Here is an 18,041-nt window from a genome sequence, read left to right on the forward strand (position 1 = left end):
AATCTCACTGAAGGTAGGGACTTCACCTTATTATTCACTAGTCAACCCCCACCACCTAGAAAAGTGCGTGGCACAGAACAGGCACTTGACAGGATATAAATAAACTGCTGTACTTTTCCCAGCAAGGATTTCCAGATCTCAGTTCTCCCTGTTCTCCACAAATTATGAAATCTGTGCTTTTATGGTAAGTTGTCTTAAATGCTTTTTGGAAAGTCATTGTTATCGATAAAATGCAATTAAAGACAGACCACTTCATCGGGCTCAGCCCTTCCAATTTGCACCGATTCCTCTAACCTCCTGCTTCTCATTAGGTCTGTCCTGACTGATTTGTCATTCAACTGCTGTGATCCAGCGCACAGCAGCTTTTAGGTTAGTGAAAGTTCATGCCATCAGTTCCAGTCTAAAAATCTGTCTATTTGGACAAATTTCCTGCCTTGGAGTTGACATGTCTTAATCCTCTGCCAGAGCAAGCAAGCTCTGAGTCCCACTGACCTCACCCGGCTCACCGCAGCCAAGTCCCTGAGTTAAAACTCTAATCAGCTATTAGAGGATGGGCACCTCCCTGGGTATTAACCTTGACTGAAGTTCCAGACTATTCAGAAGATTAGTACTCAACTAACAAATTTTCAGAACTGACCTGCAGAATTCTAGTTAGTACCTAAAAGCAAATCTTTGTTAATTCTCAAATGTTAGCAATTCTGAGATCCTCAAATGCCCAAGTAGCCCTTCTGAAAAGTGGACAGTGAGTTTCTGATGGCTGCTGTCATCTCTACCCTGCCTGCTCTCATCCTCAGCAGCACACTCAAGCATAGTACAAATAACACCACCTCTGACTCTACAGTATTTTCACACTAATACCTAGATGAAAGTGGGAGAAGTAGTTATCCATTCAAGGGCTTCTGGGCACCTGAAATGCAGCTAATGCAACTGAGAAACTGAATTTTAAATTTTAACTAACATTAATAGAAATGTGAACAGTCACATGTGGCTAGTGGCTACTGGAATGGGCGGCACAGACACAGAGCACTTACTTCACTAACTGCCCAGAGAAAAATCCTTCTATCACGCTGGAAGATAAAATCCTTTACTTAAAAAAGAGAGGGGAAGAAAGAACTTATTTTGGGAAGAAAAAAAGTATGGAGGAATAGGAAATGCTGAAATAGCGATAAGCTCAAAAACAAAATAAATCTGAATTAAGAGCTTTGGGGTTCCATTGTAAGGTTCTGTGTATAGTGGCTGCTAAGTGTTTTCTCTGCTTATCTGGATTAAAAAAAAAAAAAAACCACCTCTGCTGATGGAAAAAGGAACATTCTCCATGTATTAGTCATTGGTTACTCCAAACGTCATCTCTGAAAACGGCAGCCATGTAAAAGAACATGTATGCATGTAAGCATGTAAAAGAACAGCCGTGTCCACCTGAGCCAGTCTTACATGAGTCTGAATGGCAGCTCAACGAGTCTCTATACAGTCTGTGTAGGAAGGCTTCTAGTCCTTTACAATCGGTTCAGTGGCAAGAGAAATAAACCATATATAAAAATGATCCCCAAACGTGAAACAAGTAGGTGTGTGCAAAAACAAACAAGCACATATGGCAGGGAAATTTGGTGTCAAGAGTAGTTGGCTTTCAGGGGTAAGACTGCAGAATGGGCCCCTCTCTTTTCTTTCTCGATTTTTTGGCATAAGCATATATTACTGCCATCATCAAAAGGTCGACTTTGCCTGAAAACCTTTCTTTTTAAAATCTCAATTGATTGAGGTGCTCCTGTTTTACATGTGGCCACCATCACCCTGCTCCCCATGTGGGAGCAACCGTGGAAACTTCTTCTGCCTCACAGAGCACTTGACTTCCCCAACTTCTCCACTGAAACCATCGCTTACACGTGCCTTGCCCTGCTTCCCCAGCAAACCCTCCTCAGTTGGATAATCTACCACAGGTTCAGAAAGAAAAGACACTACAAACCTTTTGGTGAAGGAAAACTGTTCTCTGTGCCCTTGCCAACAGGAGTGGCTGGCAAAGAAAGTGACGCCTGGACAGCGGAGTCCATCTTTTCACAATCAAGAGTTGGAGAACTGGGGGCCGACTTTCTGGTTACTTCCTGTTGTCTTTCCCGAACTGCCAGTTCTTGTCTTAAATCTGCAAAATGGGGCACAGGTAATAGAACTCACCAGAGGAAGCAAATCACCCAAGCAAAGTCACCTCTAAAATGCCATAACTTCCAAAATTACTATATCTCAAAAGAAGAGTTTCCTACGTAACACTTTTTTTTCTCAGGGTATAAAAATGACAACCCTACTGTCTAAATGATCTTTGAGAATAATTTTTAAATGCTAGAATTGATACAAATGCTATAACCTAAGAGAACAGTTAACTATGCTTATTATATAAAAATAGGGCAGAGTCCAAAGAACAACTTGCAGTGAGCCTATATGACACAAAAATATTCTTTTCAACTCATTTGCTTTTATTTTGAAATGATGTACTTTGGCAATTACTGCAAAATCAATGAAGTACATTTTTGTAATTTTATATGGGTATTTTTTTATTAGTTGTCAAAATGCACTATTCTGTTTTAGAAAAGAAGTATTCGAAATAGTTGCAATTTTTTTCTTGCTTTCAAATACTGAATTTTTAAGCCAAAATTAACACTTTCTTTTCCAGTTATGCAACTGACCTACAGAACACACATTTAAAAAGGATACAAAGTTATCCCATTTCTGAGTATTATATTCAAATGTCTGCCCATGGATAAATGGATAAAGAAAATGCAATACAAGCATTTAATATGATCTTATTCAGCCTTAAATAGGAAGGACATTCTGATACATGCTACCACATGGATGAACCTCAAGGACATTACGCTAAGTGAAAAAGGACAAAACACCAGTGACAAAAGGACAAACACTGTATAACTCCACGTATATGAGGTCCCTAGAGTCATCAGATTCATAGACACAGAAAGGAGAATGGTGTTTCCAGGGGCTGGGGGGAAGGGGGAGGGAAGTCAGAGTGCTGTACACATATTATGCATGTGGTGATTATATACTTTCCTTTAAAAGTCTCTTTCCCTCCCTCTCTTTTTAATACATGGTAGAATGCAGAATATCATAAAGACGAAAATAGCCTCTTCTTTATAATATGTGCACATATGCAGTGTTACTATGTGCATAAGACAAAATTATTTACACAGAAGCAAAATGTAAAACACCAAAACAAACCAAGCAGGACATGAACAGTGGAAACAGAATTAAGGTTTTGGAAAAAAGACCAGTGTCTGAATTCCCACTGAAAAGCTCTTAAGGCTTTGGACAAAACTCAAACTCTCCATGCCTTGGTTTTCTGACCCATAAAATGGGGATACTACCTACCTCTCAGAGTTGGCTCATAGGTATTAAGAGACTAAAAACACTTAGTGTAGTGCCTGACAAAAGTATACAAATGTGCACTTTCAGAGCAGATCCCAAACCTAACTTAGAACTCGGACTTAGAGACATTAAGGTAAAGGATAAACTTTAAAAGTTGTCAGTTTTTACCTCTTGCTTCATCCTTTAACCGTTGTACGGAGACCAACAAAGATTCCTTTTCATCAAGTTCACTTTCTAAAAATGCATTGCGTTCAATGGCCTGATTTAACCTTTGTTCAAAGTCTTCCAGTGAAACTATTGTTGCCCTTAAGAAAAAAAAAATTGGAGTCCACAAATTAAATAAACAGCATGCAAATAGCTAATACAAAAGAAAAATGTCAGTTGATCTCATGCCATTTCCTGACCTAGAAAGCCTGGCCCAGTTGAAAGAGAATGATCTCAATGCCTTCTGACTTTTGATGGCATTTAGTATCTCTGCTATTAGTTCGGGCCATTCAATATATTCTTTTAAATTCCCGCCAAAATTCCCTATGATTCCTTAAAGGAAGGCCATTTATTACACATTATATCTCCCCACTGAATGTTAAACAATCAAAGTTTACACATTTTCAAGAAGAAAACTTTTCAACAATTTTAAAGTACACTAAGAATTAGTTACTTGTTTGAAACATCAAGTCCTAGCTCCCACTCCATTTACTTCCTAACTCCTCTTTCTTCATTTTTTATGTTACTCATTTATTCAGCAAACAGTAACAAGCACCTACTATGCACCACCACCACCACCACCACCCTGACAATATGTGCTATCTGCTACAGAAATAAAGTTCTATAACCTCCAGTTAGAACTCCTAATGCCCTGGCCACTTTTATCAAGAAGTCTCTCAATTCCAGACTCCTAACTCTGGGAAAAGAACAAGGGGTAGTGAAAGGGGAGGTGGGCAGGGGGATGGGGTGACTGGGTGACGGGCACTGAGGGGGGCACTTGTCAGGATGAGCACTGGGTGTTCTATATGTTGGCAAACCGAACTCCAATTAAAAAATATACCCAAAAAAAAAAGATGTCTCTCAATTCCATCTGCTCTCCTCCAGTTTTCTGCCCTGGCTTAATTCTTCATCCATCACCTAGATCACTCCTCAATGGTCCTTCCTCTCTACTTCCAATTCCTCAGTATTATCCTCTCAGCTCAATATCTGATCTTACTCCCTTGTTTAAAAAAATTCTTTAAAATTTTTTTAATTTTTTTTTAATTTCTTAAAAAGCCCCTCATTGCCTACCGAATGGCTTTCAAACAGAGCAAAGTTCTCTGTAATCTGGCCCTGACCACCCTCCAGTCTCATCCCATTCAGCCACACTATCTCTATACACTTCAATCAAAGTGAAATATTCCTGCCTTTTAAGCCTTCCTGCCTCTCTGCCTTCATATCTCTCTCTTCACTTGACTGGCTTCTTTCCTCCTTGCAAAGTCAGCTTCAATACCGGCAAACTTCCCCCAATTCCCCCAGGGCACTCTAGAGGCTCCCTCCTCGGGGCCCCAGAGCTGCCTGTACACTCTCTTCACCAGAGTATTTCTCAGGTGAAATGTCCACATCTGTCACCCCTAAGAGTAGAGTTATCTCAACTCTAGCATCGAGTCAGGCATTTAAGAGTTACATATTAATAATTGCAAAGTAAGAGGAATTAAGTTTGGAATGGTTAAGAAACACTAATTATAATTACATAATAGCTTAGCAACAGTAATAGCAAGCCGCTCTAGGCCGTGCCGCACAATCGTGTAAGGGAAGCGGCACTCTGAGAAAATCCATCGGTTCGTGTTAAAGCCAAAGAGAACAAAAAGGAGTTGAGATGTAAAGACAGATCAGCCATGAAGAAACTGCAGACTTTGGGAAGAAGATCCAAGGCCCATGACAAGTGTGGGAGTGCTGAGAGAACACAGAGGGAAAGAGAGGGATGAATGAGACATGTTTTAGAGAAAAACCAACAGGACCGAGCACCAGACCTGCAGGGAAGGGAAAGGACAGAGGGAAAGAAAACCCTAGAAGGGCACAATCTGTGGAGATAGGGATTCGGGGTTGGTGTCGATATGACCAGTTACAGGGGACGTGAAACACCAAAAGGAGATGTCCTGGGACTAAGACCCAGGTGACAGGCTGAGCCCACAGACCTAGATTTCTGTCATTGATGTCCACCTTCACTTATTCTAACCAAACAAGCATCCTCCATTTACCTTTTTGCTCGCTCCAGGTCATCATTGGCCTGCTCCAACTCTCTCACGTACTTATGCAGCTGCTCCTTAATGGCCCGAGTCTGACTTAAATCATCTTCCAATACTGACACCTGCTTGTAGCTCTGTGCATACTGATGTTCTAGTTTCTCCTGAAGGCACGGATATAGAAAGGGGAGTGGAAGTCATTAATATATAGTTTTCCTTAATAAAAGAAGTAACCCAAGTTATGGGTGCAGGTGGCAGGGTAGGGGGGAATCCAAGGAATTTACCCACAATCTGAGTTGATGGTATCCCTCTCCTCCTTGTAATATTAAAAAAAAAAAAAAAAGACACATTCATCCCAACTACTTTAACTCATAAATTTAGAGAGTCAACCATTCTCCTCTCAGAAAGAAATCTAATAATGATCTCTCTGAAAAGTACAATAGTGAAACTGCCACCTCAGAAATCCCACAGTTGGTGGGAGGACCTCTGCATTCTCAGGCTTAAATGCAGCCGGGGGAAGCAGAAAGGAGACTGCCACTCTGAGTTCCAATTCCCTCACTCTTACCCACCATCCCCACCTACCTAGAACCATGCTCTCCCCAGGCACAGAAACGGCTCAAGCACTTGGCTCAGGCAGGTGCTGAACAGCAGCAAAAGGGGTTAATCCTTTTACTCCTGGAAATCCCTATTTAAAAAGGATTTTTTTTTAACCCTAACTAAACTTCAAAACCAAAGAGACTATGAACAATAATGAAATAAATGTGTATTTCACACAAATATAATTTTAAAGTACCCTGGAGTGAGGCAATCTGTCAAATCAGGCAGCTTTTGAAAATGAAAGGAATTACATTATTACAAGAATAGTATTGCTAAAAAACTGACAGCTACAGAGTTTCTAAGTGAACTCCGAAACTCTAAACCACCTTTTCCCTGGCTCCCTGAAAGAAAAGTTTATTTTGAAAATGTATTTTGAAAAAAAAAAAAAAAAAGAAAAGAAAAGAAAATTTATTTTGAGCCTTTGCTATTTTGGATGTCCCTGGGTGGCTCAGTCGATAAAGCGTCTGCCTTCAGCTCAGGTCACAATCCCAGGTCCCTGGGATGGAACCCTGCATTAGGCTCCCCACTCCTCCCTCTCCCACCCCCTACACCCCCAGGTGCATGCTCACTCTGCCAAATAAATAAAAATCTTTAAAAAAAAAAAAAACAATAAAAGCCTTTTTTATTTTTGTGGTTGCCTACTGCTCTGAAGCTCCACCTAGAAAGATCTATTTCTCATTTTAATCTAAGCCAGCACATTAGATACCCTTTTACTTCCAAGGTTACCTTTAATGCTTCCACTTCATACTTCAGTCTTTGGTTATCAGCTTGCAAGTCTCTGTTTCTTTGTTCAGCCTGTACTAACTGTGCCTCCAGCTCTGCTTCTAATTCTCTGCTTCCCTCCTGGAATTCAACTAGCTCATCCCGAGCTTCCTGGAAGCTGATAAAGAGATAAAGTGGGAAAGAGGAGTTAGAGCAAGAATCACAGGGTCAGCTTGAAGATGATCATGTATCAGTTCAGTAATTTGGCCTGAATGTGGCACTACCACCAAGTAGACTACACAATAAAGACAATCTGTTCAGCAACTCGTACTCTATATTTAGGGTTCAGTGAAAGTGAGTTAAAAGGCCCCGAAGGACTCACATTTTACAGACTCGTACATCTTTCTTATTTAAGGTATTAATAAAGCAGCACATACTACGATGCCACAAAGTCATCTAATACTTACAGTTGCTTTCCTTTGTAATTCTATTATTTAAACTTATACGTTTAAAAGCACTATTCTGAGAAGGGGTTGCAGGTTTCCCCAGCCTATTAAGGAATCTATGGCACAAAAAAGATTACAAACCCCTACCACAGACTGACCCCTTCTACAACCACTGGCCCAATAACTGCCTTCAACAATAACAATGAAACAGTCAATAACAGGTGTGATAAGGCTTAGCAAGCTCTGTAAACCAAAGCAGAAAAATGTGTATGTTACAGTATGTTTTAAAAAGAAATCTAAGGGGATCCCTGGGTGGCGTAGCGGTTTAGCGCCTGCCTTTGGCCCAGGGTGCGATCCTGGAGACCCGGGATCGAATCCCACGTCGGGCTCCTGGTGCATGGAGCCTGCTTCTCCCTCTGCCTGTGTCTCTGCCTCTCTCTCTCTGTGTGTGTGACTAACATAAATAAATAAAAATTAAAAAAAAAAATAAAAATAAAAAAATAAAAAATAAAAAGAAATCTAAGACAAATTTTGGTGCTTGAAGGTTATTATATAAAAGTTTTCCCAACTAATTAAAATAAGTGAGATTTTATAAAATGCTCCATACCCCTGAAACTCTTCTCCCCACTTCACAATGATGCTGGCTCCCAACACTGATCAAACTTGCCTGAAGAGACTAGATTCTGCTGTGTGCGCCCAGGACAGCTTATCAGAATCTCCAAAGACCACATCATGAGGCAGAATCAGGGCACACACAGAAGGCCAAGGACAGCCAAATGTATGTAATGAGCATAAAAGCAGGTAAACTACCAGAAGAAATCACAAATATGAAGTTTTCTTACTCTTTCAATAATTTGAGTAATGAAGATTTATGGTATTGTTATACTATTTAAACACAAGCAATGCTAGGACTATTTCCAGAATCCTAAACCTAAATCTGAAACTCTAAATTTAGCTGATGGTTAAAAACAACAAAAACCACACATGCTAGAGTTGCTATATTCCAAATTCCCTCCCCTATTTCCAGGATTTCAACATTACCTTTGTTTATACTTCAAGGAAAGTTCCTTCCAGTAAGCAGTTTCCTCCTTTAAACTCGAAAAATCTGGTATATCTTCACCATCCATGATCAAGAAAGCCTGTGAAATATTAAAGACAAATCTTTAAATTAAATAGAAACAGGGGCACCTAGCTATCTCAGTCGGTGGAGCATATAACCCTTGACCCTGGAGTCATGAGTTCAAGGCCCACATTGGCCAGAGAGCTCACTATAAATAAATAAATGACAGCTATTAAAAACAAACCATAGGAAATTTAAAAAAATAGAGAACATAGGAATCTAAATAGAAGTATAAAATCTGGGACATTAAATCTGCAGCATTCTGGATGGAGTTAAACACGACAGATTCTGAGAGTGATTAACTCTCTATTATATGTCAGACACATGAATCACTTTACTGCCCCAACCTTAGGGACCACCAGTATTGTGGATAAAGGCAGGACAGGAGATCCACAATGTGCTCAGGTATGAAGGCATATGAGGCACTCTGGGTCGAAGCATTAGGTTCTAGGTGAACTGGCCCCACAGAATCATCCCACACATGGGGCTTCAGCAGTTGGGTTACAGCCAGCCAGTCTTCTGGGAGTCAGGTGACAGGAGCTGATGTTACTACTGTACATCCCTCCCTGCTGTACAACTGCTTCACAAGGCCTCTCTGAAACATTTCATGCCAGGTGACCATACTAGGAAATCAGGTACCGCATTCTCAATAATTTACCATCATCATTACATTTCTAAAAACTTAATTATCTTTTAACCCCACAGCTTCCTCCATAAATTCACTAATCCCCAGCTTCAGTATTTTCTCATCTTGGTTGCTCTCCCAAAGCATTGGGGGCCAGGGTTTTATTTAACATTGCGTTTGGACAAACCACCTAAAAACCCCCAACTGGCTGGACACTGCACTCACCCTCCATTCACACCTAGACCAAATGTCTTATTCCTACAGCACACCGTGCCCCCCCCCCAAGTGTTCCACTTCACATTCCAGCAATACTGTTCAAAACCGTCATAATGCAACATCAGGTCTGGACACTTCCTCTACCTGGAATGGCTCTCCCTTCCTTGTGCATTTGGAAAGTTCCTGCTTGTCCTTTAAAATGATGACCTAGCTGTCATCTTTTCCAGAAAGTCTCTCCTGCCCTCACCCAGACAGCACAAAAATCCCCCACACTCTTGCCTACCAGACTACCCCTGAATATACTTACCACACAGTGATGCATTTGCTTTAGCCTGCATCCCTATTAGGTTGTGTATTATTATTTCTTTCCTGGCACGATGTCTGCACAATAGCAGAGACTCAATAATATTAGCTAAACTACACCTAAATTGAATCAACTTAATCTATACCGGGCAGCAAGAACTAAACCAGTTTTGAAAGTAAATTAATAGAAACCCAGAGTTCACACAGCACAATCCACTGGCAAAGGCTGAGCAAGAAGTAACAGACCAGAAACTCCAACTTCAGGATGGGTATGCCGAAGAGGTCTGAGAGTGATTTCTCGCTAATATTGACATATCATTTCATATACTTAGTTTGAGGCTGATTGCAGTATTCTGTTTCAGCCAAGTCTTCCTGACCACACCACTTTCTGACTTTTGACAAGTTAGTCAATCATCTGATTATCTGAAATTCCCTATCAGCCCAGAGCTCTTTGAAAAGAAACAGACTCTTGGGGTGCCTAGGTGGCTCAGTCGGCCACACATCCAGCTCTTGGTTTCAGCTCAGGTCACGATCTTAGGATCATGGGATCTAGCCACACATCAAAAGCCATGCTCCGTGTGGAGTCTGATTGATATTCTCTCTCTTCCTCTCCCTGTGCCCCTCCCTCCACCTGCACGTGTGCTCTCTCTCTAAAATAAATAAAATCTTTACAAAAAAAAAAAAAAGGAAAGAGATGGATTCTTGACATGCTTTGCATCCCTTCATGCATAATACTTTGCTCAGAGAAAGTACTTAACACTTTCAAGCATTTACTGAGCAACTGCAACAGTGTCAGACACTGTTAAGTACTGGAGGAGTACTTAAGGACCCCAGCTGTGCCCTCCTCCAATGCCATCACCCCTACACTAGTACACTCCTGTCTGTACCATGCTCTTAGGGTCCAATAACAAATGAAAAAATAAACTTCAGAGTGGGGAGTTCTGCCGAGACCAGGCTCTAGGGTTCTGACTCTGCCATCCAACTCCTTAAGCTATCTGCCTCACCCCTTAAGGTCTCTGTTTTTTCATCTAATGAGAGTCTGGACCAGATGACAGGGTTCTTCAAGTATGTGAACTCACTAGTAAATGTTACAGATTAATTTTACAATCCTATCCTTTCATCAAAGTTCCCAATTCCCACTCCATTTTCCCAGTTGTAGCAGTAATCTCATTTATAGCTACAGTTTGTAGTAAAGTGTCATGAGGATGAGGCTAGTCCAGCAGAAGTATCTGTATTTCAGAATATCCAAAAGCCCTTGAACAGGCATCACCATGTGGTGACAACCTCTCAATAACCCTTGAGAGCTCCTGCCTAAGTCTCGTTGAGTGAAGGGGCAGATTTTGTACGAACAATCCAGATGAAGGTATAATTACAGCACAGAGGCATCTCAAGGTGAAGTAACAATCTCCGTGTCCCTTGAATGCTCCACATAAGGTCTTTCCCCAAACAAATGCCAAAAAAAAAAAAAAATGCTGGTTACATCTGAAATCTATGAATCTAGCCCTAAAGAAGGTCATGGGCACAGGTCCTCAAATTTGGAAATGCACTCATCCTTTGAACACTGGCAACCATATTATCAATGTTCAAATATCCAGGTTTTTTTTCAAATATCCAGTTTTTGATACACAATCCGATCAATTATGGTTTTTGCAAATTACGGGACAGGAGAGGCAAAGTTTGCTGCCACTTATTCTAGCTCAAGTAAGAAATATTTATAGAATCATAATGAAAGGGTAAGTCTCTCTAGCCAGCCCCTTGAGGGCAGGACCAGTGTCTTAGTTATAAATCCCATCTGCATCACCAGAACACAGAACACAGTAGAAATTCAACAAATGTTTGAAGTGACTTATAACCTCTTTACTTTCCAAAGCACTGCTCTCCTTTATTAAGATCTAAATTCCTATTTCAGGAATGTTGTAAGAAAAAGATGTGTGGGTAATTTATTTCTCACAATGCACCACCATGTTTGTTTGTTTGTTTGTTTTCAGATTTTTCATTTACTTATTCATGAGAAACACAGAAAGAGAGGCAGAGAGACAAGCAGAGGGAGAAGCAGGCTCTATGCAAGAAGCCCGAGGCAGTACTCGATCCCGGGACCCCAGGACCACACCCTGGGCCGAAGGCAGCGCTAAACCATCGAGCCACCTGGGCTGCCCTGCACCACACCATGTATTAAACCAGGATTATAAAACCTATAATTCTCGGCTAGACAAAATTATCAGTCTGATGCATGCCAAGCCACATTCATAGTTACTTAAAAAGCTCCACGCAGGCTCCACACCAAAGAATAGAAAGTGGACGGGACTAACTGGCGAGAGCCTTGGAGACTCCGCCACGTACTCGCTACCTAAAATAATCACTGTCCAGCTCTTCAGTCTTAAATATAAATGGACAACCAAGAACCACCGGACAAATGACAAAACCCAGGAGCATGAATAAGAAGATCCTAGGACCTACTGAACTGAGAGGAAACAGGTAATTCAGACAGTGAGAGAATTTTTTTTCTCCTACAAGAACTCAGGAGGGTTACCTCCCACACACTTCCTGAGAGTTACAGAAGGGAGAGAAAACCAAGACCCCCGCAGCACAGGGTGCAAAAAACAGCAGCTCTAGCTTAGGACTGCAAAGAACAGAGGTCCCCAGATGAAGAAGCCTAGTCTACCCATCAGACCAAGGGAGTACCTCAGCCAGACGGAAGGCTCCAGGAAAAACAAGGAGCCTGGGAAGCTGGAGAAATCTAAGGTTGTGTTGAAAGCACATAGCTCTTGTGCCAATCAGAAAAAAAGCAAGTGGGGGCACTTGACTGACTCAGTCAGGAGAGTGTGTGACTCTTGATCTCAGGGTTGTGAGTTCGAGTCTGATGTTGGATGCAAAGATTACTTTAAAATCTTGAAAAGAGGGGATCCCTGGGTGGCGCAGTGGTTTGGCGCCTTTGGCCCAGGGCGCGATCCTGGAGACCCGGGATCGAATCCCACGTCGGGCTCCCGGTGCATGGAGCCTGCTTCTCCCCCTGCCTGCTTGTGTCTCTGCCTCTCTCTCTCCGTATGAGTATCGTAAAAAAAAAAAAAAAAAAAAATTAAAATTAAAAATTAAAAACCATTAAAAAAAAAATAAATAAAATCTTGAAAAGAAGCAACTAAAAACTCCAGAGGGGTGCCTGAGTGGCTCAGTCTGGTTAAGCATCTGAGATCCTTAAGAGCCCTGCATCATGCTCCCTGCTCAGCAGGGAGTCTGTTTCTCCCTCCCCTGCTCCCCTAGCCTGTGCTCAGTGTCTCTCAAATAAATAACATCTTTAAAAACAAAAAAACCCTCCAGAGAAATGAAAATACAATCTAAGGTCCTGACCCTTATATATACTATTTTAAAATTAAATATCTCAAGTCTAAAATTTTTAATTTGCTGATTTTATGTTATTTATGCAAGACAAGTTCCATATTTTATAGCCATCAGTATATTTCCTATTTTTGGCCTTAAATTTGCCCTAACTTTTGTGTGTTGCTCTTCTGTAAGGTTCTAAATTTTGATGCACAGGTTTGTATTATTTTTTTAGGCTTTTTAATTTTGTACTTTGATGATAATATTTCTCAACCTTGGTCTTTTCAAGGTGAATATTTCTTGTCTTTGTAGCTTATAGTCACCTGGCAGCCATCTTTGTCCCTTAAATATGTCACTGTCATGCTTTGGACCTTCTCTAGATTACATATATGGCTTTCTGGAATTGGGGACTGGTGTCTCCTCAGTATTTCAACATTATATTCATGGGTAGGATATTTTTAAAGTTTTCAGTACTCTTCCTGTTTCTAGGCAGTAACGGCTAGGGGTGGATTGTGTGGTCCATGGACCAGAGTCCTTACGGAAGTTATAATGACTATCAGATGCTGTCCTTGCATCTGATATTTGAATTTTTTTAAGATTTTATTTATTTATTCATGAGAGACAGAGACAGAGAGAGAGAGAGAGAGAGAGAGAGGCAGAGACACAAGCAGAGGGAGAAGCGAGCTCCATGCGGGGAGCCTGATGCTGGGCTCGATCCCTAAACCATAGAATCACACCCCCACCAAAGGCAAACGTCAAAGGCAGCCCCACCACCCAGGCATCCCTATTTGAATGTATTTTAATGTGCAGCCAATCCTTCTACAAATAAATCTTATTTGTAGAAGAATTGGCTCAACAGTTTTTAATCTACAGACATTATCATTCACATGCTCAATGTGAAACTTTTCTGGTTGAGGCTCTTCTGTTGACATTGGCTCTTTACTCAGTATCAGAAGACTCATGAGTAGTAAAGACACTGAGAAGCACAGAGCTAAGTAGTGTTCCCTAAGAAATCTACCTGTTTACACTTCTGGGTGTGCTATAAAGTATTCACTTGTCCCTGATTTTTGGTTCCTAAATAGGGCCATATTCTTAATACAACCACCAACTTTTTCCATCAGTATCCCCTGGTGACTTGGGTTTTAAATAGACTTTCCTGCGAAACTTTTTCAATATCTAGCTCTATTTCTTGTGTCCTCCTTGTCCAACTACCTAGTTCAGTGTCAAATAATGCTACCAAAACTAATATGTGTTTTTATTTCACACATGCATCTCCTATTTTCTTGCTGAATCTTATACAAATTGAAAGTTGACTACAATTTTTCAGTTAACAGGCTACTTTTACAACTTGTTTATTGGCCCCTCAAACAGTATAATCAACAACTGAAGCCTTTTTCTAAAATGACCATTGCCTTTTCCAGAAGAAACCAATTAAAAACATTTAACCCGGGAACAAGTGGGAGAACCAACACAGCAGTAGTGGGGAGCCCAGACCTTGGAGCCTGACTCCTATATTCACTAGCTAGGTGACCTTGGGCAAGTTACTCAACAACCCCATGCCCCCATTCTTCACCTGCACAATGGAGATAATAATTAAAATAGGGCCGTTATGAAGATTAAGGGAATTAATATTTATAAAGTAGTTACTATAGAGCCTGGCACATTGTAAATACAGCATAAATTTAAATTGTAAAAAAAAAAAAAAGTTTAATAGAGGGCCTCTGAAGTATGACCACAAAATAAATGTGCTTCAGAACTTATAACATATAAATGATTCCTTAATTTCTTCCAGAAGCTATATCCATAGTCCAATGATACCACCATAACTGAAAACATTTTTCAAAACCTGTTTTGGAATAGCCTTCAAGAGCCAGATTAAAAGCTGAAGGGGAAAAAAAAGTATTTATTTGTGGTCACACCTCATTCTTAATGCTTCCTGGTTGGTATTACCTGTTTTACCACTCTGGTTTTATTCATCAGAAGTACCCTTCCCAAAAAAAATCAGAATTTTTACAAATGATCAAAACTTGCTACTACCATAGATATTCAAAAGATCTTCTCAGGGGCTGTGGAGATAGTCTGTTCAGTTTGTTTCAGGTTACAGGGGGAGGATGTGTTCACTGTGTTATCTGAAACTATGTAACTGGAGATATGAAGGCTATAGAAAGTCAATACAGACAAATTCACTGCTAAAAAATGTTTTTAAAAAGCTTTAACAATACATCAACAATCTTATGAGGCTGGTGAAACCAGATAATTATGTACTCTCCCCTGCTCCCCAAATATTCCCTCCATACCATGTCTCACACAAATGGGAGTATGGATCTCAAAAATATGACAATTTTCACATAGGGCATATCACACTGTATGTGACCTTCAGTTAGCAACTGACAAATCAACTCATTTGGGTGAAAAACAGCCTGTCCAAAATGCTATACTCACTGAGAACTACTTTTTGTGCAATGGTAAGAAAATCCATCTCACGTGATATGGTCATCCTATTTTCTTTTAAGATTTTTTTTATTATTATTCATGAGAGATGCAGAGAGAGAGAGAGAGAGAGAGGCAGAGACACAGACTGAGGGAGAAGTAGGCTCCATGCAGGGAGCCCAACGTGGGACTCGATCCCAGGTCTCCAGGCACACCCTGGGCTGAAGGCCGGGCTAAATCGCTGAGCCACCAGGGCTGCCTGGTCATCCTATTTATTTATCCTACTATGGATTCATCCTACTATGGATGAATGAGATTGAGAGAGTTCTGGAACTCACTGTAGGTAATACATGCCTTTTAACCAAAATCTTCTACTTCTCCCAAAGGTGACATTTACAGAATTTTTTCCTTTCCAAAGCTGATCATAAATACAATCTCCGTCTCTGTCCTGACCACCAAATTTCTTCTTCTGCCTTACAAAGTGATCAGGAACTTATGTCAGAAGTCATTTTAAGCTTTAGTCACCACATTTATCTCAGCATGATTTAAAAGGAGAATAAAAATAAGTTTTGCAGACGTCATGAAACCCAGATGTAAGTGTTTACTGAGGTTTTCGCTTTTTAATGTCCCTTACCCAATTCAAATTTATTAAGTTAAAGGAGTCTACATTAAACTGAAAAAGAATAGCTTTGTAAGATTTAGCAACTATGTGGACCAAGTCAACCTCCAACCAGAGCCACCCAAGGTCTTCTTTGTTCCTTATAATCTCCCAATTTTAGGGGTCCCTGGGTGGCGCAGTGGTTTGGCGCCTGCCTTTGGCCCGGGGCGCGATCCTGGAGACCCGGGATCGAATCCCACATCGGGCTCCCGGTGCATGGAGCCTGCTTCTCCCTCTGCCTGTGTCTCTGCCTCTCTCTCTCCTCTCTCTCTCTCTCTCTCTCTATCATAAATAAATAAAAAAAAATTTTAAAAAATCTCCCAATTTTAAATATTAGTTCTAATAAAAATTTGGAAGAGTTACCTTCCTCCGCTCCCCTTTTACTTCTCTTCAACCCACGACTTAAGGTTGCATTTACCGCACCTCATGATTTAGCAAAGGCATTACCCTACTTCAGAAGTGGATCAAGAGCAGCACAATTTTTCACGCAGAACAATCAGCCAGCGACCCAAGAGCTGGTTTCAGACAGAGTAGGATTCTCTTGATGAGCGAGTAGCAGTTCTCATCCCAGATGAGTCTGTTCAAAAAATATTCGAAAGCATCTTCTACTAGGTTCTAGCAAATTTTCGTCAGGACCAATTTTCTGCCGTGCTTTTCTTGCTGAGACGGGTATAAAAATCACAAACACACACACACACACACACACACACACACACACACACACACACACACACCGTAATTTCGAAGCAAAAATGTAAAATCCTATCCAAACGAAGCCATTCGCCAACTGGTAGCATCCAAAGCACCGTATAAATTACTTCCTCCCCCAGCCCCACCCCTACCCGCGCCGGGGCTCAATTTCCCCATCCGTCAAATGGAGGTCACACAATCAGGCACAAGCACAGGATGATGAGATTCAAGAGACAGACAGCAAGGAGTGTTCTGAAATGCGTCAAGGCGCTGCAGAATTGTAATGTCATTATCGGCACCGAAAGAACCCCTCACTTCCTCCGCAAAACTTAAAAGGTTACTTCGGTTGCTTACGAGCAAAAGAAAAAAAGAAGAAGAAGAAGAAGAAGAAGAAGAAGAAGAAGAAGAAGAAGAAGAAGGCGAGCACACAGAGCCCGAAACTGTCCCTGGTGCGGGGACACTTTTGCCAACTCCAGGAGGGGCGGGGAGTCACGGGGACGCCCCCGAGCCCGCCGTGGGCCGCCCCCGCCGCGAGAGTCCCCGGGCGCCGGGAATCCGAGCCGGCCCGAGCCCTGGCCGCCGAGGGCAGCCGCGGAGGAGGCGGGGGAGGGCTGGGCGCGCCGCGGCCACCAGCGCCCCGGCCCGCGGCGCCACGTCCCGGCCTGCGCCCGCGCCCGGCTCCCGGGGCCACACCGCGCACCGGGGCGGGCAGTTAGAGCGGTTGGAACAGCCGCCCCGGCCCGGTCGCCCCCAGAGCCCGGGCCCCGGCCCGCGGGCCCGGCCGGCTCCCCGGGGACAGGCCTCGGCGGCGCCGCCCGACCCGACCCCTCAGGAGCGGCCCCGCACCGCCCGCTCACCTCCAATGTGTCAAAAGCGCATGTTCGCCGCCGCTCGACCGAAGTCTCCGCTCCGCTGGCCCGGCCAGGCCCGCCCAGCCGCTCGGCTCCGCTCCCCTCCGCGGCCCGGGGCTCCCCTCCGCGCACCTCGGCGCCGGCTCCTCCCCGACACGTCAGGGGCCGCCAGGGGTCCGAGGCCATTCTGTGACGCACGGGGGCGGGGCCCGGAGCATGCGCGAGAGCGCGCGCGCGGCCGGGGCGGGGCTGCGGCGCGGAGGGCGACGCGGGGAGGAGGCGCGCGGGCGCGGCGAGCTGACGTCTGGCTGGCGGCGGCCTCTGCGCAGGCGCTCCCGGGCCTCGCGGTTCCCCCGAAAGGGGTGCGCTGTTCCGGGGAGATGCCGCCCCCCAGAGGGGTGACACCCTCCTGCCTCCCCGCCTTACAGCCAGCGAGGCCCTTCGAGTGTGAGTCTCAGGGAGCTCGTTTATAAGGACTCACCTCGGAGCGCACCCCCAGCACCCCGGTCCCCCTC

At 42.9% G+C, this 18,041-nt stretch overlaps 1 protein-coding gene across 6 annotated transcripts in view; it reads right to left on the reverse strand.

Moving 5' to 3' along the window:
• NDEL1 (nudE neurodevelopment protein 1 like 1) overlaps positions 1 to 18,041 on the reverse strand; it is a 47,639-nt gene that overhangs the window by 12,871 nt on the left and 16,727 nt on the right. For 3 of the 6 annotated variants that reach the window (XM_055305135.1, XM_055305134.1, XM_055305133.1), the window contains 5 exons: positions 8,360 to 8,457; positions 6,897 to 7,050; positions 5,589 to 5,737; positions 3,532 to 3,668; positions 1,961 to 2,134 (listed from right to left, as the gene is read on the reverse strand). In XM_055305135.1, coding sequence (XP_055161110.1) covers positions 1,961 to 2,134; positions 3,532 to 3,668; positions 5,589 to 5,737; positions 6,897 to 7,050; positions 8,360 to 8,445 — 700 coding nt within the window. In that variant the 5' untranslated portion in view covers positions 8,446 to 8,457. Of the gene's footprint in view, positions 1 to 1,960; positions 2,135 to 3,531; positions 3,669 to 5,588; positions 5,738 to 6,896; positions 7,051 to 8,359; positions 8,458 to 16,432; positions 16,500 to 17,532; positions 17,694 to 18,041 lie in introns of those variants that run through there. The other 3 variants (XM_055305137.1, XM_055305131.1, XM_055305136.1) reach the window with 3 other exon arrangements.

Source organism: Nyctereutes procyonoides, unplaced genomic scaffold (genome assembly GCF_905146905.1).
Source record: "Nyctereutes procyonoides isolate TBG_1078 unplaced genomic scaffold, NYPRO_anot_genome, whole genome shotgun sequence".
Classification (NCBI taxonomy): domain Eukaryota; kingdom Metazoa; phylum Chordata; class Mammalia; order Carnivora; family Canidae; genus Nyctereutes; species Nyctereutes procyonoides.